The sequence below is a fragment of the Gopherus flavomarginatus genome, chromosome 1, assembly GCF_025201925.1.
Source record: "Gopherus flavomarginatus isolate rGopFla2 chromosome 1, rGopFla2.mat.asm, whole genome shotgun sequence".
Classification (NCBI taxonomy): Eukaryota; Metazoa; Chordata; order Testudines; family Testudinidae; genus Gopherus; species Gopherus flavomarginatus.
Genome location: NC_066617.1, coordinates 314,095,000 through 314,119,792, shown reverse-complemented (window position 1 = coordinate 314,119,792; position 24,793 = coordinate 314,095,000). Strand labels below are relative to the sequence as shown.

The 24,793-nt window shown below is 41.0% G+C and overlaps 1 protein-coding gene and 1 long non-coding RNA gene across 8 annotated transcripts in view; one reads left to right on the top strand and one right to left on the bottom strand.

Moving 5' to 3' along the window:
* Positions 1-24,793, bottom strand: part of FNDC3A (fibronectin type III domain containing 3A) — a 200,295-nt gene that overhangs the window by 93,582 nt on the left and 81,920 nt on the right. The window contains exons 2-3 of one of the 6 annotated variants that reach the window (XM_050947461.1): positions 3,764-3,925; positions 2,221-2,377 (exon numbers count right to left, since the gene is read on the bottom strand). The exons of 4 other annotated variants lie outside the window; for them this stretch is intronic. In XM_050947461.1, the coding sequence (XP_050803418.1) occupies positions 2,221-2,227 (7 nt within the window). In that variant the 5' untranslated portion in view covers positions 2,228-2,377; positions 3,764-3,925. The remainder of the gene's footprint in view (positions 1-2,220; positions 2,378-3,763; positions 3,926-24,793) is intronic. One more of the 6 variants, XM_050947472.1, reaches the window with a different exon arrangement.
* Positions 6,022-11,589, top strand: LOC127050827 (uncharacterized). 2 transcript variants are annotated; one of them, XR_007774292.1, is made up of 2 exons: positions 6,022-6,101; positions 11,350-11,589. It is a non-coding gene; the product is annotated as an uncharacterized LOC127050827 (long non-coding RNA). The 2 variants fall into 2 exon arrangements; XR_007774291.1 differs by having other exon boundaries at positions 6,043-6,124.

Here is a 24,793-nt window from a genome sequence, read left to right as displayed (position 1 = left end):
ATACAAAAGTTGCCATATGGTGGCATTAACACATTGCTCCCAACACAGCTATGTTCACAAACCACCTACTCCCCCAGCAGTCAGAAAATAAGAGACTCAAGGCAATTTATTAACTTGAATGAGTCCCACTTGTGGTGTTAGCATTAAGACAAAGTGCTAACTTTGAAATATTTATTTCCAGACTTTAAAATTCGGAAGATATAAAAATAGAGAAAAGATGGTTTCTTCTCACTCAGGCTGTAACGGTGAACTCCATTATACTTCTGATTAGGTTTTAAAATCATCGTAAAATGTAATAAATGGTAGATAAAATTAAAAAAAAAAAAGAGCTTGGCAGAGTTCCCTGCTATGGTGTTTTTGCCAGAAATCATGGTACTGCTAGCATGACTTGGGGAACAAAAAAAAGGGTTTTTTTGTGAGAGCTTAAGATAAAATGCTAATGCCAGATTTTTAAAAATATAAATTTTTTTTTTTTTTTTTTTACAACTAACTTGAAGATCTTGGTTTTATTTAGGCATAATACATTGTAAAAGGAACTGTTATGTTTCTATTTGTTATTGCTTCAAGTTACTTGTTAGACTGTTGATAAGTATACATGACAAATTTACCGTTCCTAGCCATGAAATACAGTAATGGTGTCACATTATCAGCCAGTAATGACATTATTAGGACGTGTTAACATTTTAATTTTTTATAGTGTATACAAATGAAATTCTGCTTTAGAAAGTGTTTCCTTAATATGATTATATTTGATTATTAATGTCAAAGGTTTGTATTATCTAAATTGCTAGTCTGAAATCTTCTATATATTGCAACATGCTGAATTTCATTATGAAAGTAAAATTGAAGGACACAAAGAAAAAAATCTGATAGAAATATTTTATAGTTTAAAACAGTGGTGCCCAACCTTATCACATAGGAGGCCCACTGAAACCTACACACAAACTTGTGTGGCCCAAAGAGATTCTACATATTTTAATATGATTTAAAGTCACCTGTATTGATCTATATTTTAAGTTCAGCTTGTTTTGTATGTATTTAGATAGAAACAATGTATGTACTGTATTGTCTATTTACACGCTTGTGTAAACTAAAATTATGTAAACATGACGACAAACTGCTAATAAATTGCACGTTAGTATATTGTGTTGAAGCAGGCTGCAGGCCTTATGAAATGCTGTGGTGGACTGTGTACAGCTGCAGGCCATAGGTTGGATACCCCAGTTTAAAATATAATTGCCTGAAAAATGCCTTACCACACACTAAAAATATCATATTAAAACAGAAGACACATGTTTTCCCATACTTTCAATAGTGCCATTGTATCAGAATGTCTACATTTCCCTTAAATTATTACGGCAGACGTTGCTTGTTATTTTTTTTTTTGGTGTGCATTTTACCCTAACGGGAAATAAAGAGACAGTGGCGGGGAACAAGTCTCCTGAGACATTTGTTACAGAGTTCATGAAAATTAAGAACACTTGCAAGAAGCAGTGAAACCTAAACACAACAGCTTAGGTCATATCAACTGTAGCAGGCTGCTTAAAATCTTGAGCGTGCCTATTTGAACAGAATGTAAAAGAAAATGTATCATGACTCTTACGAACACTATAAAGAGGGAAACAAAATTAATATGATGTATGCTTTCTACTGTCCCAGACATAATTTAATCTTATGAAAATACATTTCAAACCTGTAAACTTCAAAATATTGAAAAAACTTATGTAATCAGATATGCAATCAGTTTTTTTAGTTTTTAAATCTCACTTTCTCATTCAATTTTGAATTCAGTAAAGAAACTGAAAACTTAAATGGACTGAATTTTCAACATAAAAACCAAACATTTTATCAGTCTATAAACAAAGATCCTTTCTGGGCAGTAACTGTATATAATAGTGCTCTTATAAAACTAGTATTCATAAAGACCTCAAAATGCAATATTTGCTTCTAATTTTATGTTCTGACAGACAGGGAGGTCCTTAAAACAGGATACACAGTGGTACACATTAATCTACTGAACCCACATAATAATAAAGACAATTCATAATTTTACATACCATCAGATCTATGTTTAAATGTACCAACCCTTTTCTACCTTTTATAGCTATTATATATCTGGCATCTGCTGAAAACACAGGCTGGGTTTAGATTTATGTAATGCTTTTCATGTTTTAACACAAAAGCAGAACTCTTTTTCAAAATACAGTCAGCAAATCTTACCACTCATTTTGTTTTTACTGTAATAGCAGAAGAGTAAACAAGATCCAGTGATCCAAGGTTGGACACGTTAGCAGCTTTAATTGAGAGAATGCTTTCGTTTTTGTGCTGGTTGAGGAAAAGCTCCTTTGACCGAGTCACATGATCATCACATGACTTACTGAGAAAGGAAAAAAGGGAAGCTTCAGGTATGCAGCAGAGTGATTTGTTCTTGTAAAGATTACACTTCTTTTTCTGTGATAAGATTTTTATCTTTTAAAGTATGTACTAAAAGTGGATCCAAAAGCTTGTCAAAACAAGTGGTAAAAGTAGGTCATTTTAAAGAAGATGACAACTGTTCTCAGTGGAATACCCCTCAGAGAAACACTTCATTTACTGTTTTACATGATGTATACTCTGATTTTTTTTTGCAATCTATTAAGTACTACATAATCTGATGTGATTATTTACAGAAGTTCTTATAATTGAAATATTTTTACATTTTAATTAACAGAATTAAGTTTTAAAGAATTACTTTAACCACATATTTTCTGATTAGGAGGGTTTACCTTTAGCTGATAATCAGTGAACCCGTGGGGAAGCAGGTACATACAAATACTTCTTTTTAAACAAACACTGTTTTGACATCATGATTAGCAAGCTGCAGTAGTTGTGATACTAATCTGTGTGGATGCTGCAGGTCATGAACACTGCTATACTTAGCATTAGTCTAATGTGAACAAGGATGAATCACTCTCTCTTTGTTATCCCCAGGAGGAAATAGTGTTCAGGATTTACTGCAGCACATTAGTTTAACTATGTCTCTGTAACTGAACACCCACACTTTGACATCACACAGGCAATGATATGCATCACTGACGCAAGCACTGCCAGGATCAAATACAAAAGCCACAGCAGTTGAAACAATACAGTGCACCACTGACGTAGCAGCATGCCCATCTAACATTGACACACTGCAGCAAATCAATAGTCCCCGATGCCAGGAATAGTTGCACCACTCTTTCTTTATATAATAGCTAAGACTTGGAAGTTTTATTTTAGGTTTCCAGCAGCTACAGTAATTACAAGAGACAGCAGCAGCAACAACAAAAAACAAGAAGTCTATATCTCTTTAAACTCTGTCTGTAGGATACCATGAAGAATCATCTCTAAGTGACAGACACTAGAAAGTGCTAGAAAGAAAGAACTGAGAATTTTACTTATAATAAGCAGATAATATAATCCAAGTTTTGGACTTGAGCTGAGAAAGAGGCACCAGTAGGAGCTGTGAGCACTACAAGGATGTGGATAAACAGTGCTGTCAATCTAACACTTTCCATTAGCCCTAAATTCACACTGACAAAACACCTCCCTCCCTCCATCAGTCTAGCTTTGGCATCAAGGCTAAGTAGTAGCTGCTTGTAAACTGGGGTGGCCAATTTAAATATATACTTTTAAACTGAGTGTTAAATCTACCCATGAGTATATTGCAGTGAACAGGGAAGCTTATCTTATAAAAGAATAGTAGAAAGAATGCAAGGGGAAAACGCTCAAACAAAGCAGATACCTTCAGAATTGGAAAAACCCCATCAGCTTCATCCAAAGAGACTGAGGAATAATGGATCAAAGGATAGAGAGCTGTGAAGCGTGATCATCTCCAACCACTCCTGAAGAGTCCCTTCCAAAAACATCCCAGGCTTTTCCATGGGGGAGTACACACCCATTCAAACTGAGAAAATAAAAGGAGGCCATCAAATCCCCTCACAGAGGCAAATTGCCTGGAAAGGACAGATTCCCTGTAGGGTTTTACAATCAATAAACCAATCAACTCTGTCCTATATGGGCCCAAACCTTTGAGAAAACAGAAGATACGGTCTTCCTTGCCCAAAACATCAAATATACTTTTATTTCAATTATTTCTCTGACCATAATGCAATCTTTTTTGCCAGTTACAGGCCTACTCTTTAATCAATATAATCTTCAAAATATAAAATAAAATCTTGGACTTTGCAGCAGATGATCAGCCTCTGCTAACTGGGGACATGTATGCCATCCAAGGTGCTTAGACAGATCTGTCGCCCATCAGAGACTAGTATCACTCTACCCCATCAAGCGATACATCTGAATGAGGAGGTATTCAATTAAATGGAATTATTATACAGTCTCTGTTCCAGACTCTCAAAATGTTCAGTTTGGGTCCTTTCTTTTATGGATAGTATCAAACTTGTCTTGAGTAAGTATTATGTGTCTATGCTAAACCTAGGGTTGTGAGTTCAATCCTTGAAGGGGCCATTTAGGGATTTGGGGCAAAAATCTGTCTGGGGATTAGTCCTGCTTTGAGCAGGGGGTTGGACTAGATGACCTCCTGAAGTCCCTTCCAACTCCGATATTCTATGATACACTATGATTTACCACTTCCAATAAATGTATGTTAAATGTCTCCAGTCCTCTTATATCTTGTCCTGATCCAAATACCTGGCTATCCATAAGTCACCAGGCATCATAAGGAGACAAATACAGTATATTAGACTGAACACAAGGAATTTTTCCATTTTAATGTTCTTATCCTCAGTTGTAAAAATCCAGCTATGTTCACTGGCTCTTTAAAGTGATTAAACAGCAGTGTTTGTCTTACAGTTTATTCTCACATAAAAAACTAACTGGGGAAAAAATGAAAGACTCCCAGTTTCCCAAGATCACCTTTGTGCAGTGCTTACATGATAGGACTTTCACTATCTGCACATAATATTCAATAGGTGCATGTACAATAAGACTGAGGTGATTCCAAATTAATTAAACAACCAACCTGGCCACCTGATGGGACTTAAAATAGCTCTTGCTAGGGAATATATATACATCATCTAAAAGATTTTAGTCACATAGTTCAGCATTTTTTTCCGTGCTTCCTCTTTCAGTCCTTCAAAAGAAAAAAGTTTTATTACCTGAAAAGGTCTTTTCTGTATCTTTATATCCAACTCTCTGCACTAAACAGTTATTTCTTTCTGTCACAGCTTAGCAGGCTGCACTAATACCTAACTAAAGTTCAGATTTTTTTCGCATCTTCTGCTTTCTCAGGAAATAAGGGAATTTATTAATAATTAAATAAAGAGATTTTGGGGTCCGTTCAAAAGCATCTGGCAGTCCAGATTTGGCCTGCAGTCCACAATTAACTAACTCTGATCTAAGGAATCCTCTTTCTCCAGTTGTGAATTTCGTAATACTCCAAAAAAAACCCCAACATAAACCCAGAATAAAATCTGCATATAGATAGGTCATGACTAAATAAATCAACTATACACATTATTGCTTGTATCCAAAATACTTATTTTCAGGGTGGGACATTCCAGAATTATGACTGAAATTATATGGAAGATGCCTTCGGGAGGTAATGAACTTCTATTTTCTGTATTTTAATGTCTGACAGTATTTGACTATTAAACCACATATCTAGCTAGGATAGGAGAAAGTCAGGAAGGCATCACTGCTCCAAGAAAGCAACACTCATAGGGTATGTCCAGAAAGTAGAAGGCATCCAAGTTGTGATACTTTGGTGAATAACCGTATAGTAAGTGAAGGCCCTGATAAAGGTCCAGTATGAGGCCTGAGGCCTGAGCTAAAGTAATGGTCAAGACTTTGCTAACATAAAGCAAAGTTAAGCTGTGAGCCAGAGGCAGGCTCTGCTCACAAAAGCTGGCAAGGAAAGGGCTAATGCAAGAAGATACATACCTAAAAGGTACTGAACACTAGAGATCAGAACATTCACATACTTGCACATTCCACACAGATAACAAGGAACAGGCTGACCCATCCCAATGACGGGGGCAAAAGGCTAATATGATGGATAGAGTTGTTTTGTTCGAACCAACATGTACAAGGTGAGAGGCGGCACCTTACTACGTAGAGGGGTTGTACTTTGCTACGTAGAGGAGTTCACCTCAATACGTCAGGAGTGATGTGTAACTTGTTTGTACCTGTGTATAAGAATGCATCCCTGGGGCGGTGTCTTTGTCTGGCCTAGGGGGCAGTGGAAAGTCCCGCCACTAACTGAGCCGAGTCCATTGACCGTGGGTACATATTTGCAGTATGCCCTGTAGAGTAATGATCTGGAGGGAACTACTACTGTATCCAATACGGCAATAAACCTGGCCGATGTGCCTTTGTACCTTACTAGACTCTGTGGTCATTGGGGGTTCTCTTCGGGTCTGCTGTGTCAGCTATCTGCAGAGCTGGGGCAGCACAAGAGGGAACACATGCACGCAGCCGAGTGATACCAACAAGGAGAGAGCAGAGCACTACACCGGTAGCATCTGACAACACCTCTGACAACACTGGTGACCCTGACCGCTGATCTGGTGAGTAAGCAAGCTGTCCGCTGTAAGAATCGCAGTCTAACATGGCAGAAAACCTTGTGCTAGGGAACCCCCTGATCCCCTCCCTTTTGATCCCCATGGAGTTTTATAACTCATGGACCCGCTGGATTGCCAGTAAGGTGGGTCCATATGAACTGAAGAATGGGGAAACATGGACTGGCATATATAGAGCGATGGTAGAATCCGAGGCTCTGAAAAATAGTAATAAAAGTAAATAGGCAACAATTATGCAACTACGGTCTATGGCAGTGAGATGGCTGAAACAGCATGATGGCATGCTGGCCAAACAAGTAATGGAAAAAGCAGGGCAAGTAACAGTAACAAAGAAACAGTTAAAAGAATCAAAAGAAGCTACACAGCCCTGGAATGCTCCCACCGCCCTTGCAGGGTGGCAAGCAGCCCAGAGACAACCAGTACAGTAACAGAGTGAAACACTGGAAACAGCTGTAAGAAACCTACAAAAAATACATGTGCCATCCCCTGTTATAACTATTGGTGGTAAACAGCAGGCTTCAGGTAGCTGCTTTGTGCCTGAAGAATGGGGACAGAAGCGGAAAAAGGTGGTCCTAGTAAAATTAAAAGATGAAACTGGGTCCACTGCATTGAAACCACCACCTTACGATAAAAGCCAGGTTCCAGTTAAACTTAAACCAGAACCTAGATTGGTGCCTGTCAGAACGGGACAAGTAAGTGCACAGAATGAAAGAGTAGCAAACAATACTCTCATTGAATTGGTAAATCAAATGAAGGAAAAAATGGAACAGTTCACAGAGCACATTAGGAGACAGGAGCTGCGACTCGATCGCAGGGGAGTGAATAAAAAAGAATTTCCAAGTAAAAAACTGAAATTAAGCGGGTTAACACCTAGAATTGATACATTAACACATGGAGCTGCCCAGAAACAGTTAACTGCAGCAAAAAGGGGCACTCCCATTATTCATTTGGCATGTGCACAAAAGCAACAGACACTGGGGGAACAAATTCAGGTTTTAGAAGAGCAGGTAATTACCCCCAATCTCCTCTCAGAGCCAAGATAAAAACCAGGGGCGCAATTCCTAACTGTGTAGGTTCCCAATTGCTTTGACCCACGGAACCACACTCCGCACTCATATCTAAAAATAGAACCTTCTTTCTCAAATATTTTTACATACCAGTTAAGTTTTGACTTTTATATGTTTTCTCAGTTTGCTGAACTCGCTGCTGCTGCCTGTGCTTTCAAATACCTTGATAGAGTTAATCTTTCTTGGCTCAGGTCTCGCTACCTTCCTAGGTTGCTCTTCACCCTCCTCCCTTTCCCCCCCCACCTCTCCTCACTTCTGCCCTCTCCCTTTGTTTTAAAAGTTAAAAGTTATAGTTTTTACAGAAACCTCCAAAAAATAAAGCAATTGAAAATAGAACAAAACAAGAAACAAAAAGAAAACAAGGTAAAAACTTTAAATCCAGTAAATTAATTATTTTAACCCTTCAGGAATGCAACAGCTGGAATTATTCCTAACTTTCTTGAAGATATGGTTGCCAAGCAACAGAAATGCACTCTCTGCTTCTAATCCTAACTACTAACTAATATTTGAAACATGGGCTTTTCTTATTTCCATATAGCAGAGTTTTAAAATAACATTAAATATAAAGTAATGCAAAATTCCTTGTTACCAAATTAATAAAATACATTTGGCAACTATGAATAAATTTTTATCAAATTTATGCTACAAGTTTTAAATAAGGTAATAACTTGTTTATTCAAACATTTAACCCTTTTTATTTTTGATGGTGTTATTTTGTACAGTTATGAATAGAATTCTGGTGCCATTTGTTTTTAATTGTAAATTTGTCCTGTATGTCATGTGTGTGTGTCTTGTGTCTATGTTGTGTGTGTCACGTGACTATTTTTTTAAAAAATATATAATTTTTTCTTGTTGTTGCAACAAAAGTCAATTTTATATCCTTTTAAAAATATATATATATAAATTGTGGTACCACACTATTTTAAAATCATTGTTGGGGTATAATCATAGTATTATTAACACCAATTTTTTGTGCAAAGTTCAAAAAGGTTTCAGTTACAAATATATGTATATATATTTCTGTCTCAACAAATAATGCAATTGCAAACAAAAAGAATTTTCTTTTATCAATCACAATTTTGTTTTTTAATTATTTTTTAAATTTGTTATTCAAAGAAAAAATGTAAGGGGAAACCTCAACATTAAGGTAAAGATAATATTAACAAAATGTCAATTTCTTGTCTGGGCTTTTTATAAACTTATTTGCACTGTTAAATATAGTTATAAGACTGTCATAACCAAAATGTTTTAAAATAACAATTTATGCATAAAGCTAACCAAACAATTTCAACAGGTTTCCACATTTTCAACAGGTTTCCACCTTTGGCTCCCAAACATAACAAAGCAGTTTGAAAGTATACCGTCAAATACTCTTAAGGTATTTGCATGTATCTGTATTTAAAATTTAGTTTGGTTTAATGTTATAGTTGGTTTAATTTTATATGCTTTTCTTTTGTTATGTTATATTAATGGGAAGCAATGGTTGTTAAGGTTTGTGCTTCTACACAGTTAACAAAAGTGAAATTGGTATCACAAGCAAATTAACTCTAAAAGCTTGTTAAAATTATGTTACTAACCCTTTTGCTGAAACAAAGTGTTCAGCAAGGGAAAGCAATACCTCTTCTCATGGAAGATTATGAGCATTTATTTTAGCCGTTAAGCAGTACATTTAGTATTAAATATTAGTAATGCACCCCAAATGAAAATGAATGTCTATACAACAACTGCAAAAGTATAACTTGTATTATAAAACGCTCGGTCCCTATTACATTGTTCTTATCACTTTGTAAACAAACCAAGTTAACTGTCTATTAAGTTTGGGTTACTGAAAACAAACAAACAAACAAGCAAACAAAACTTTACTATGTTAATTAACAAAAGTTGTTTAAGTTGCATCCCACAGACGAAAGATGCCAAAAAATATCACACCCTGAAGACACCAAATAATATCAGTATACAGTGAAGAAAACTCCAAGCATCAAGAAAAGAAAAATGAAGTGCTTTATAAGTAAAAGACTGGTCAAATACACCTCTATCTACCATATATGGACAATTAAGTTAACAATCAGATAAAAACCACTAGCTGGATCAGAAAAACTGTCATTTAATTTTAACTTGATTACTGTGTAAAAACAACTGAATTATTGCTGTACTACTGTACTATCATTGTACTGCTGTATTATTGCTGTATTGTATTATTGCTGTACAACATCTACAATGTGTATAACCTTGCTAAACTGTTTAACCAACCCACAGGTAAAAATCAACAAACGAATGGCAGCAAACACCATGAAGGCAAGGAAAAAACAAATTGGTAAAGAAATTAAGTTACATAGTAACTACAAATTGGGTAAACAAATTGCCTATTAGTACCAGTCATAATTTGGGTCAGTGACACTGCATCCTAACTGAGGCACATATTATTCAAAACAATCTTGTTCAGTGTCTGGGTACTAATATTAAATCCTGACACAGCAATATTTAATAAATTGTTTACTGTCTGTTCAGTAGGTTATCTGGAAGACAGCATCCATAAGAAACAACTGGATCTACATCAACTACTGGTGTATGACAGAGCAGTTCAACCAATGGAACAGAGAAGCTACCCACTTCTGTTTCCTGCCCAGTAAAGCTTACCCAAGGGTGACGACCAGCAGCAAGGGTAACCTATAATATAAATGGATAGTGCTGTGTAGTAACTAATTACAATATATTTATACATAAAGGCCTCAGTGGTAGTGTCACTACTCCAAATTTCTGTTTTACTTCTCATATACATAACACTGTGGGACACACTATCACAATCCCTATCCCAGTATTTTAAAACACTCAGCCTACTACTAATGATGAGACAGGTGATAACTGGAATAGCCCTAATAGGAGTGTGTTTCTATCTGTGTCTCCAAAGTAAAAGGGCCAGAGTACACCAGCAGCCTGGAAAAACATGGCTATGCTTGGATATAAGTTGGTGTCATATGTACACATACATACTACACATATAGGCCCATACACACTACAAATATATGCCATATCCATATAATTCATATATATTAATTATTTGGAAGTGCCTCTAAGGATCAATCATAATATTACATTCCTCAGTCATGGTCCCGGGCCTAACATTCCCAGGCCCACCATAAGGGACTAAAAAATAATTGGATAATAAAATCTGTCTCTCAGTCGTACGAGGGAATGTGCAGACTAAAAAGACAGATGGGGCATGAGTGTATGGATGGTAAAATAAGGTAACCACTTAACAGTGTTTAGCCCACTGGGTTATCTTTAGTCCATGCATTATGCTTTTCTGGGACGATGGGTAAACATCCTCCCCATAAAAAGACAAAAAGTGGGGGAATGCAGTAAGTGAAGGCTCTGATAAAGGCCCAGTATGAGGCCTGAGGCCTGAGCTAAAGTAATGGTCAAGACTTTGTTAACATAAAGCAAAGTTAAGCTGTGAGCCAGAGGCAGGCTCTGCTCACAAAAGCTGGCAAGGAAAGGGCTAATGCAAGAAGATACGTACCTAAAAGGTACTGAACACTAGAGATCAGAACATTCACATACTTGCACATTCCACACAGATAACAAGGAACAGACTGACCCATCCCAATGACGGGGGCAAAAGGCTAATATGATGGATAGAGTTGTTTTGTTCGAACCAACATGTACAAGGTGAGAGACGGCACCTTACTACGTAGAGGAGTTGTACTTTGCTATGTAGAGAGGTTGCACCTCAATACGTCAGGAGTGATGTGTAACTTGTTTGTACCTGTGTATAAGAATGCATCCCTGGGGCGGTGTCTTTGTCCGGCCTAGGGGGCAGTGGAAAGTCCCGCCACTAACTGAGCCGAGTCCATTGACCGTGGGTACATATTTGCAGTATGCTCTGTAGAGTAACGATCTGGAGGGAACTACTACTGTATCCAATACGGCAATAAACCTGGCCGATGTGCCTTTGTACCTTACTAGACTCTGTGGTCATTGGGGGTTCTCTTCGGGTCTGCTGTGTCAGCTATCTGCTGAGCTGGGGCAGCACAAGAGAGAACACATGCACGGAGCTGAGTGATACCAACAAGGAGAGAGCAGAGCACCACACCGGTAGCATCTGACAACACCTCTGACAACAAACCGCAGGAAAAGCCAAATATCTACCCAACAGATCTTTTCTTCAAAGGACATGTTTTCTCCTCTTTCTGTTCATAAAAATGTTATACATTTAAGTGAATTCACTTTGAACTGGGATCTGTTGAACTGTGTAGATTTCAGAGATATACAAGAAAATCTAACAGTAGATTTGTATGCCCTATCTCCATTTTAATGACAATAAAGTACCACCAGTACTTCCCCTTCCTAGTAAATAGACTAGGGCAGAAACTGGGAAAACCATTTTCTTAGGTAAGTTGGAACAGAGGCAAAACTTACATAGCAGGAGGTGACAGGATAAGGATCTGTTTTTCATCAAGACAGAGTGGACAAAAATTTGTAGGACAGAGCAGTTGGTTTAACTAAGTGATCTATCAGAAAAAGAGTGACAACTAGGTAATTGACATCATGAGTCTTGAATATTAAGGTGGTCTCCACTGATGAAGTTCTGGGACCAAAATGGCTGCTATCTAGTTCTCATTAAAAACAAAAAGGTTTAATGACAGCTATCCCTATTTTTTTTAAATGTAACCCTTCTGCCCCTCTAGTTGGCAGCAACAAGGGCCGGGTTCAGTATCCAGGGGTTCTGTTTCAGTAACACAATGCATAACCGTCTCGAGCCCCCACCCAGTGACCTGGGACACTCACATACCACACCCCCCTGGGCGCCTCTAGGAGGCAATACTTCCCCTCTCGCAAGCACGGAGTCTGAGTGTAGCAAAATCTTTTTTAATAAAGGAAGGAATCAATGCGGCATCCCATTGGAGAAACACCACAAACAGGGTAATAACACAAACCATAAACAAAAACCCACCTCCAAGTACGTTTGGCACTGTCCTTTTTCCGCTTAGGGTTTTAAGTCCAATCACCCCAAAGTCCAACAACCCAAAAGTCTCTGGTCAATGCCACCCCAGAGTTCGAGAGTCTATCTGTAGAGGTCCCTCCCCCCAGCCTGGGTAGAAAGGGGCACCTTACGTGGTCCAGGGCCAACTGCCCTGCCTCTCCGTGGGTTCTGCTTCCGCCTTCTCCACGAACTGCTCCGCTTCACCAGCCGCTCCACTCTGCTCCTCCAGCCGTCCTCAGGAACTGCTCCGCTCCACCAGCTGCTCTGCTCCATGAGCTGCTCTGCAAAACTGCTCGGCTCCGCTCACTCTGTGGCCCGCTCCACCCGTCCCACAGCTACTCCGCTCTGCCAGCCGCTCTGCTGCCACCAGCTGTCCCGTGATCCGCTCCAGCCGTCCCCACAACTGCTCCACTCCGCCAGCTGCTCTGTTCCACAGCATATCTTCAGGCTCCCCCACTAGCTAGCACAATGCTCAGTGCTCTCTGCTCAGTCATTTCAGCTTTTTTGTGATTTCAACTCTTAGTGATCTCAGCTCTTAGTGGGGGAGCCCCAGTGCTAGTGCACCATTAGCCCAAAGTGAGTTCAGCTCAGCAACCTGTATTTAGATTCTTGAGGGAATAAAAAAATCAACTCTGACATTCCACAGTGGAGAGAGGAGGGGGTGCAACTGGTGCTTCTGGCTCCACAAGGCACCTGCACCACCAGGCACAGATACCTGTCCCCAGCCTCTCTACTTCACTGGGTTTTGGAACCCATGACCCTTGTCTAGCAAGTACCACCCAACTGAGGGTGAGTCATTTGTCACGAAGCAGTCCCACCGCTCAGCAATCTGGGATAGGGTAGGCGTGTCTATGCAAATAAACTCTCTGACATTCTTTCCACCAGATGTCAGGGTAGAGCTTATCCTGACTCTGCTTACATAAACAAATAGCTCAATGTTCCTGTAAAATCTATTTTATTGAATGTACAGACATCATTCTCTTTCCATTAGCCAGTGAGTTTGCTTTTCTGACCAGATGAAAAGGTCTTTTGTTACAGCTGACAGAAATGGAAATAAGTTCTTAAGAACTGATCTCATCCCCCTCCTCTGATCATAGACACTACATGGAATTACAGTTTAGCCCTCTAATGACAAAAGCAGATGGAATTTCCTGAATTCCAGGAAGCTGATGTGAAGATTCTACCTGTGTTCAGAACATTTGCTTTGCACTAGAAAGTGTTCAATATGCACCTCTGAACTCTGCAGATTTGTATCTACAAGAACCTTTCATGTGTGTTCTTGAAGTCACATGTTTCTGAAAACAGTCTTTATTCCACCATTTGAAGGAGGATGAAAACTGTCTGAAGCAAATGGGATAAAACAGAAGTTGTCCCAGATGCAAGCTCCCTCTGAGGCAACCCAAGCTGCACACAACAAGCTCAAAACCAGATCAATCAAACAACATCCCATGTATGACATTAAAAAAAAAAGAACTAGGAGATGATGGGCTCTCCATCCCCTCCTCTGTCCATCCACAACAAGACAACTATATGAATACAACTATAGTATGCAACCCTTCCGAAGACAGAATGGAGAATGAAGGCTTGCTAAAACACTGCTGATCTTAACGTTTATTTTATTTGGCACCTGTATAACATGGTGATTAGTGTACTATTCATACTTATACAGCTAGATGAAATTCCTGATTCTGGCAATCACTTTTAAAGTAAACACAGAGGAGTATAGTTTTCACTGATCAAACAACTTTATGGAACTCTTGTCCCAGGTCAATCAGCCCAGGGCTTTGGAACATCTGAAGAATCCAAGACATTGCTTTTTTGGTTAGACTTAAAAACTATGCTTCAACTAAACATTGAGAGGTACTATAATCTACATCACACACCTGACCTTTTCCCTAATGAAGTGGTTTCTACAATATCATTTAGGTCACAAAACTACTGCTGTTCCTCCCACTCCCCCAGGGGCAAACTTCAAATTCTGATGTTGACCCCGCAAAACCAGGGTTCCTGGGGATCTACGGATGCAAGAAAATCCCCTGGATTGACTGCCAAAAGCACTTTTTAAATCTATTCCATCTACATTATTTTTAACAGGTTTTACCATTTCAAGTCCAGAATTGGTTCTCCCCTTTCATCTTTTTTGGTTCTATAATGAAAAGGGAAAAGACTTCCTGATTCTGTCATAGAATCAGAAAAGAGATAATAGAATCCTTTGCTTGTCATAAAAAAAAAATTTCCTTACACAAAGGCTCCACCTACCACGAATCAAATAACTAACAGAGACATTATAGAGGCACCAACCTGCCCTTTTCAATCTCAGTTCTACATCTTTCCAAACAAACTAATACAGACAGAAGTACAATTGTGGAAAGCAAGCAGATTTGCTACCTATAAATCAATCCTCAAGGTAAAGTGGGAAAGAAGTAGGATGGTGAAGAGAAAAATTACTGCTATGGCTATTGATTAATCGCAGTTAAATCATGTGATTAACTCACAAAAATTAATCATGATTAATTGGTTTTAATTGCACTGTTAAACAATAGAATATCAATTGAAATTTATTAAATATTTTGTTTTTCTATATTTTCGTATATATTATATTCTGTCTTATAACTGAAATCAAAGTGTAAATTATTTTTATTACAAATATTTGCACTGTTAAAATGATATACAAAAGACAGTATTTTTCAATTCACCTCATACAAGTACTGAAGTGAAATCTCTTTGTCGTGAAAGTGCAATTTACAAATAATAGATTTTTTTTGTTACATAACTGCACTCAAAAACAAAACAATGTAAAACTTCAGAGCCTACAAGTCCACTCAGTCCTCCCTCTTGTTCAGCCAATCGCTAAGACCAACAGGTAGGTTTACATTTGCAGGAGATACTGCTGCCTGCTTCTTATTCACAATGTCACCTGAAAGTGAGAACAAGAGTTTGAATGGCACTGTTGTAGCCGCTGTTGCAAGGTATTTACATGCCAGATATGCTAAACAGTATGCCCCTTCAGGCCTTGGGCATCATTCCAGAGGACATGCTTCCATGGTGATGACGCTCATTAAAAAAATAATGTGTTAATTAAATTTGTGATTGAACTCCTTGGGGGAGAATTGTATGTTCCCTGCTCTGTTTTACCCGCATTCTGTCATATACAGTATTTCATGTTATAGCAGTCTCGGATGATGACCCAGCACATGTTGTTTATTTTAAGAACACTTTCACTGCAGATTTGACAAAACGCAAAGAAGGTACCAATGTGAGATTTCTAAAGATACCTACAGCACTCGGCCCAAGGTTTAAGAATCTGAAGTGCCTTCCAAAATCTGAGAGGGATGAGGTATAAAGCATGTTTTCAGAAGTCTTAAAAGAGCAACACTCCAATGCAGAAACTACAGAGCCTGAACCACCAAAAAAGAAATCAACCTTGTGTTGGTGGCATCTGATTCAGATAATGAAAAGGAACATGTGTCGGTTTGCACTGCTTTGGACTGTTATCGAGCAGAACCCATCATCAGCATGTGGTTGAAGCATGAAGAGCCGTAAGAATCTTTAGTGCATCTGGCATGTAAACATCTTGCAATTCTGGCAACGACAGTGCCATGAGAACGCCTGTTCTCACTATCAGATGACAATGTAAACAAGAACCAGGCAATATTATCTTCTGCAAATGTAAGCAAATTTGTTTGTCTTAGCGATTGACTGAACAAGGAGGAGGGCTGAGTGGACTTGCAGGCTCTAAAATTTTACATTGTTTTATTTTTGAATGTATTTTTTGTACATAATTCTACATTTGTAAGTTCAACTTTCATGATAAAGAATTTGTATTACTGTACTTGTATTAGGAGAATTGAAAAACACTATTTCTGTTGTTTTTTTACAGTGCAAATGCTTGTATTAAATATATTTAAATATAAATATAAAATAAATATAAAGTGCACACTGTACACTGTATTCTGTGTTGTAATTGAAATCAATATGTTTCAAAATGTAGAAAAATATTTAAATAAATGGTATTCTATTAACAGTGCGATTAATCGCGCGATTAATTTTTTTAATTGCTTGATAGCCCTAATTACTACTAACAAAAGTATTACTAAGTAATCTTCCCCTCAACTATATCTCCTTTTCTTCCTTTGTACAACGGATTCTTTTTATTAAGCAGATGTAAGCAGTGTAACTCTGACCATGCTTACACAGGGAGTTTAGTTCTCATTGAGTTGACTCAGATTAGTTGGTGCATAATACGTAAGCCATACTAATAATGTGCACACAGGATGGTTGTGCCCACTTTCAATTTGCATCACTGTGTATATACAGCAGGGGCTTTGTGTGAACTAAGCTGGTGACATTGTGCAAGGATATCCTATCGTCTTTGGCTTTGCTAGTGAGCTGTGTGCACGCTAGGATTTTTCTCACCGCACACTGTGGAATGCATAATGTAAGCCAGGCAGAAGCCAGTGGCGAATTCTGGACTTCGGATCAACTTAAAAGATTCCCATGATTCTGCTCCCTTTGTCCCATGCGTCTTCTCTTTCTGGGTAGGCTAGCACCATTTTCGGTTTTCAGCAGTGACTCCTGCAGCAGCAGCAGAGGCAGCAGAGGAAGGACGAGGAAGCCGAGAAGCCCACTGAGCAATTGCTACTAAGTGAGCTCGTCCTGGAGCCACTTCAAACAATGCAGCACTGTTTCTAGGCTTAGGAAACCAGTGATAATGTGTGAGAAAAGATCATTCTGCAGACCTGAGATAATTAGCAGTGACAAAAGAATTTCAGGATGGCAAAGGCAACCTTTTTGGAGATCAGTGCTGAAGCAACCCAGGAACTGCAGCAGAAGCATACCAATGTGTGGTGCCCCATTCTCACTGAGAAGCGGGTCACCATTGCTCTCTGGAGTCTGGCCATCCCTGAATATTGCCAGTCTATAAATAACCAATTTGACTAAGGAGATCAACCATTGGGACCACTGTCATGCAGGTGTGTGATACCATGCATAAGGTACTATTGCATCAGGTTACAAAACTTGTTAATGCTCAGATTTTTGATGGCTTTGCATGCATGAAGTTCCCAAACTGTATTGAGGTAATAGATGGGACCATGTGCCTTTAATTTATCTCCCATATCAGGCCTTTAAATATATAAAGAGAAAGGGGTATTTCTCTATGGTGCTCCAAGGGCTGGTTGACCACTAGAGCAGGTTCACAAACATAAATGCAGAGTGATCTGGAAAGGTCCACAGTCTTTTGGAACTCACCTCTATTTGCCCGAATGAATAAAGGAGACTGCCCCCAGGATCACCGTGGACATTAATGGTAGGGAAACTGCTCCATTTATCCTGAAAGTCCTGGCCTATCCTCTGCTTCCCTGGCTAAGGAAGCCATTCACAGGCTACTTGGAGAGAACGAAGGAACTGTTTAACTATCGTTATAGTAGCTTCAGAATGACAGTGAAGTGTGTGCTGGCCACCTTAAAGGCAGATGGCACTATTTATGGGCTAGGTTGGAAGCTGCAGTTTTTTGTTTAAAATTATAGCTGCATGTTGTATTTTGCACAATATTTTTGACAGTAAGGGAGAAAGTCTTAACAATGGGCGGGAGGCTGAGGTGTAGAGACTTGCTCAGCAGTTTAAGCAGCCAGAAAGGAACCCAAGAGAAAATGGAAACAGCCAGAATAATACTGTCAGGGATGCTGCCAAAGGCTGGCTGGCCCTTTAACGCAGGTGGACTCAGATTTGCCCATAGCTACTTGGGGCAATTAGTGATGCCAGCTGGGTGTAATGGAGTTAGTGACTGACTCCAGCTTCAGAGGACTACTTAAATAGAGCGGGGAACAGTCTATGGGGAAAAGATTCTGGAGAAGACAGGACTCTCCTGCAGGAAGAACCCACAGGATAGGCTCCTGGGGATGAGAGTGGGGAAAGCACCAAGACAGGGATAATAGGGTATGTCTACACAGAAATTAAACACCCCCAGCTGCCCTGGGTCGCTGATTCAGGCTTGGGGTGTGCGGATGTAAAACTGCAGTGCAGACATTTGGGCTCAGGCTGGAGCCTGAGTTCTGGAATCCCACAAGGGGTGAGGATCCCAGAGCCCTGGCTCCAGCCAAATCCCGAGTGTCTACACAGCAATATTAAGACCTGCAAGCCTGACTCAGCTGACCTGGGCCAGCTGTGGCTGTACCACTGGCCTTTTATTCCAGTGTAAACATGCCTATAAAGGTTGGAAGTCAGGTAGGAGAACCCACATAAAGCAGAGTAGGCTCCTGTGGAGGAGTCCTAAGACAGGGCCTACAAAGATCAGGGAGATTCCTAAGGAAAGCTGCCAGAGTCCCTGGGAGAAGAGAGGCAGCATGGGAAGAAGGAAGATAAGAGAAGCTCTGCATGGGCCAAGAGAAGGGACTGCAAAGCAGAGGACTTTAGTGGAACCTGAGAGGGGCAGAAGAACCTGCATTTGATTTGGATTTTCAGTTGGATCTCATTATCCCAGAAAGGGACTGAGCTTTGTGTGATTTGACTGGAGGTTTGAGCCAAGGAAGACCCAGCAAGAGGCAGATGGCAGGAGAAAGTGCCAGAAACGGGGATGCCCTGCAGCATTGAATGCTGACGCAAGGGAGTATTACAGGTGGTGAGTACACTACCTTACAGATGCCTATTGCTCTTAATTTGAGTTTCAGGCCTGAAAATGTCCTGCTGTACATCCAGTTGTTATCCGGGGGAGGCGGGAGGCATGGAATGTGAGCACTGCAGTGTCTTTTAGGGGTGGTAGAAGTGGCACGTTGTGCTGCTCCTTTTTATCTTGTGTCTGCTGTTATACTTTTGTAAAAATCTCTGACATGCAAAATTCACAGCTTTTCTGTCTATGATTTTTAAAGGTTTTTATTATTAAACAATAATTTATTATGTAACAAACAGAAACATTTACTTAAAACATCTGTGAAACACAGGTTTAAAGTGACACAGTCAAGTGGAGAGCAATGCACAACAATGGGGTGGGGGGAGAAGCTCCAGTTCACAGGCAAGTATATGTCTTGCCTCTGCCTCTTGTTCTCGTTCTTGGACCTTCTGGTGTTGAGTGTCAGGCTCAAAGTTATCAGGGTGTTAAAGGGTCTGAAAGAGCAGGGCTCCCTGGTGTAATTCTTCTTGCTGCCCTCAACTTGGGCTAGGGAGGGGATTGGCATCTGGGAGCAAAGCTGTGGGAGTACAGTGGGAAACACATGCTGGTGTTCCCAGGACCTTGTATTGTCCAGGGGCTTCAGCATAGAGCTTCGACTGTCTGTGTGCCCGCTAGCAGCATGCACTGCAGCAGAGCATTCTACTTCTGTATTGCCTCCAGGAGTTGCCTCTGCGTATCCCTGTGTCAGAGGCCTAGCTGGCCCTCCACCTTGTGGAGCTTGTCAAAGCTCCTGGTTTTGCTGGGAGTCTTCCAGAATCGGGCTCTATCTCCCAGAGGTTACTGAAACCAAACTGGAAGCTTTTGGGCTGCTAAAAGTCCAGCGGCGCAGCTGGGCTAAGGCAGGCTCCCTACCTGCCCTGGCCCCGTGCAACTCCCAGAAGCAGCTGACATGTCCCTGCGGCCCCTGGGGGTGAGCCAGGGGGTCTCTAAGCGCTGATTCTATAGCTCCCATTGGCTGGAAACTGTAGCCAATGGGAGCTGTCGGGGTGGTGCCTGCAGGCAGGGCAGTGCACAGAGATCCTGCCTCCCCCCGCAGGGATGGGTTGGCCGCTTCCACAAGCGGCGCGGCGTGGCGCGGCGTCAGGGCAGGCAGGGAGCCTGCCTTAGCCCTGCTGCACCACCAACAGGGAGCCGCCCAAGGTAAGTGCCGCCTGGCTGGAGCCCACACCCCACACCTCCTCCTGCACCCCAACTCCCTCCTGCCTCAATCTGGAGCCCGCTCATGCACCCAAACTCCCTCCCAGAGCTCGCATCCCACACCCTTTCCTGCACCCCAATTCCCTGCCCCAGCCCAGAGTCCCCTCCTGCACTCAAATTTCCTCCTGGAGCCCGGACTCCCTCCTGCACCCCAACCCCTTGCCCCAGCCCAGTGAAAGTGTGTATGTGTGTGGGGGGGAAGCAAGCGACAAGGGAGTAGGGGATGGAGTGAGCTGGGTGGGGCCTTGGAAAAGGGGTGGTGCCAGGGTGGGGCCTTGGGGAAGGGGAGGGGCAGGGGTGGGACCAGGGTGTTTGGGTTTGTGTTATTAAACAGTTGGCAATCCTGAAGGGAATGGGAGTAGTTAATTCACAGAGTAAATGGGATTAGTTAATTAGACATGGAAGCATCTGAACATGGCTAAGGATTTTAGTTAGACAAGGAGAAAGGAAAGGAAGCTCCTGAGAGGAACTGCCAGTGAGCCCAAATTAAGCAAATGTTCTCCAAACAGCGAGGCCTGGGAGAATCCCTCAACAAGCAGGGGAAAGACTTCAGAGCTCTCTAGGCAGTGGAGGAGCCTGATGCCTTACAGCTGAAGTAGCTGCTGCTGGGACCTAGAGACTTTTGGTTTGGAACTAAAGTTTTATCTGGGCTCTTAGATAAGAGCCTTTAAATCACTGTATAAGTGCTCATTTCAGAAGGTTTTATTAAAGGGAGACATACTACTGTAAAGCAGAGTGGCTTCTCCTCAACTGCACTGTTTCTGACCTCACTGAGGGTGGAAACTGAGGAAGGCTACAGCAAGCCACACTCAGGGTCTTTTGCCATGGCAATGCTGTCTCTAGCCATTTCAATGCTCTCTCCCCAAGCTCTTTGGATAGTTCCCTGGTTTCTTCCCCCTCTCCAACCTCAGATACAATCTCCAGCTCTCCATTATCTTTATTTTTGGGAAGTAGGGGTAGGGGAGTCTGAAATGAGGTCTGCAAATGTTCATTCCAAGTTCTCTGTTTCTTCCCCCTCAAGTTACCCAACTGCTCATTCATTGATAAAGGCCCTGTCCTTGAGAGTCTGGCCAGTGCAGGTGCTCTGGCTATGGGAGTAGGGGAAAACACCCAAGTGGTGGTGGTTCATATTTCAGAGAAGCTATGATAGTATTTTTCTACGATGTATTTCTCATTTCCCCTCCCTGAGATTCTTCCCACTCTGGGGGAACTCCAGATGGTAAGCGGTGGAGGCCTGGGGCTAGATTAGGATTTTTTTGTGTGCCGTAGATGCTGTTTGAGTTTGCAGTTGTACCTCGGTGGCTGTGGGTGTTGGGAATTATGTTCAGGGTTTGGCTTTGCAGTTTAGGCTGTGCCTTGGAATTGCTGATCAGGTGTTGGAGGGACTAGCAGGGGGTTTCTGGGGGCAAACTAGATACTAAACCCCCTATACATCCCTTTTAAGCTGCCCTGACTCTCAGTGATGTTATACTGAGGTGGGTGACTACAAGGCAAAGAACAGCCTTATTCAGAAAAGCAAAGGGCAGATCAGCAAGATACACTGTGAAGTTATTCACCAAGACAGTCCTTTCAGAAGTAGTGAAGGATTGGAAGGGAGTTGTGAGATATGCTGGGAGCAATAACCATAGAGCAATTCTCCAAACCAAAAGTGAGCAATGCCTCAATTTAGTTTCTGCTCTATCTCCCCTGCAGACATGCTGAAAGTACAGAGAAAAACAGATTGGCTTTTGCGCTGATTGTTTGAAGCCTGAACTGCTCCTAGTCTTTTTCTGTATAAGTCTGTGAAAAGTAATTTGGAGCTGTACAACTATGCTATTGCTAAGGTAAACTTATTTTTTGTACGAATGCCTGTTACAGGGCATACACAATTCAGCAGGAAGCTGCAGTCTTAGTACCTTTATGGGCATGCAATGCCCATGTCTACTTCATGTGAACTGAGAATACTGAGCAAACTTTTTTTCCTGTAATGATTGTCTCAAACTGTTGAATTTAGCACAGCTGAATGTCTTGACTATTCGAATACACAATGGGAGGGGAAGGAAGGAGACTGTTGTAGTAACAATAAGGTCTACAAATTTACTCTAATTGTAAGATCAACTGTAAAATGTATATGACAGTGTAGTTCATAAACTGTTACAATAAATGATAACAAATGTTAATTAAAGTAGGTAAAGTTGTTTATGATAATAAATGTTATAAACAAGTGTAAGAAAACCAGAGAGACGAAATTAGTCCAAACAACAAAAAGGACCTGCTGATAAGATTCAAGAACTGTTGAAATCGTGATTGGTAAAAACAGAACATGTGGAACCAGAAGCTAATGGACCAAAATCGGTGTGAAGGATATTAGGTCTAACTGGTAGACAAAATAATGAGGGGGATGAACTATAATATCACCCTATTTCCCCATTTTGGATTTCTTAAAAAGAAACTGAATAAAAAATTCATTGCTCCACCCCACTTTGCACGCCAGCTTGTTTTGTCTCGTCTCATCTCATCTTCTTTGACCCCAAGATAAAAGAAGCAGACCAGACTAAAAGATTTTTTTCTAGGAGGAAGGCCAACTGGCCTTAACCTTGTTTAAAGAACTTTTATTTTCATCTGAATACTGAAAATCATGACGACATCCAGCCATTAGTAGGACTACCCAATTGCCAGCATCGCAGTCAGGTAAAATCTTGTTTTGCCTCCCTTTCCTGTTGTGTTACTTTCTGCCTCACTAATTCTTTCCTACTACACCTCTACCTCGATATAACGCGACTCGATATAACAAAAATTCAGATATAATGCGGTAAATCAGTGCTCCGAGGGGGTGGGGCTGCGCACTCTGGTAGATCAAAGCAAGTTTGATATAACGCAGTTTCACCTATAACGTGGTAAGATTTTTTGGCTTCCGAGGACAGCGTTATATCGAGGAAGAGGTGTATCTTCTACTTCAGCTTTCCATTGAACCCTGAAATCAACTAAACTGCATCTACCCAAACCTGCTCTGTCTAAGGAAAAGAAACCCAACAAGATGATGTCCCTGACTGGAATATAAACCAGAATCCAAGCAGCAGGTGCCATAGTTGATCTGCGAGACAAAGCATCCATTTGTGATTGACCAGCCACCCAGTGTTCCAAAGACATCAACAAATGTTGTATTTGCCGCACCTTTTCTATCTTCTCTCTCCCCAACTGTATGTCTGTCTGTTTATTAGAAACAGGAGAAGTGAATACAGTAACTCCTCACTTAAAGTTGTCCTGGTTAACACTGTTTTGTTATTAGGTCGCTGATCTATTGGAAAAGATACTAGTTTAAAGTCATGCAATGTTCCATTACAAGGTTGTATGCCTTGCCCCACTCTGCCTAGTGCTCCTGCCTAGTGCTCCCAGACCCCTGCAGCTCTCCCCGATTCCCGCAGTGCTCCCTGATCCCACTCCCTGGCAGGAGCACCGGGCGGGCAGAACAGGGCAAGCCCCCATGTCCTGACCCTGCTCCCCAGCAGGAGTGTCAGGTGGGCGCAGCAGTGCAAGCCGCTATGCCCTGAGCCCGCTACACCCCTGCCTCAACCAAGCTTCACAATCATTATTGGTGAGTAGAGTATTAAATTGTTTGTTTAAAATTATTTAAAAGTTATACTGTATATGTATATAATATCTTTTGTCGAGCAAAAAAAATTCCCTGGAACCTGACCCCCCACATCCCATTTACATTAATTCTTATGGGGAAATTGGATTCGCTTAACATCATTTCGCTTACAGTAGCACTTTTCAGGAACATAACTACAATGTTAAGTGAGGAGTTACTGTATAACAATAAATTGTACAGACAGATACTTATATGTTGAGGAGGATCTACCTCCAGAATCTGGGGCTGGGTTTCTGGGTGGAAAAAGAACTTGATTCCTACACGATCGCCCTCAAGGTTCTGAGTCCAGGGGAGATTCTGGCTTTCTGGGAAGAGCTCTTAACTGACCTCCTCATGTTCCTCCTTCATTGACCCTTGCTGCTTGTCCTCCGGGTTTGAGAAGAGAGGCACAAAGTCCACAATGTCCTTGGATTTGGCAGCGGTGTAATTGCTCAAAATTTGACCCAGCTCCTCAAGAATTGGACAGATTACATTTCCATGGCTGGACTGTTTCCTGACTCCCTGGTTTTAATGTAAATTACTCCTAAGCTGATTGTGCTTTATCTGGTATTGGTCAGCATCCCAGTTGTGAACTCTTGTGGATATCTGACTAGCAATATCCAAACCCACAACTTTAAAGCAGTGGCTGGCCCCTAGGGCGTGCTGAAGTTATGCTTCTCCCCAGATGACGATGAAATCTAGGGTTTC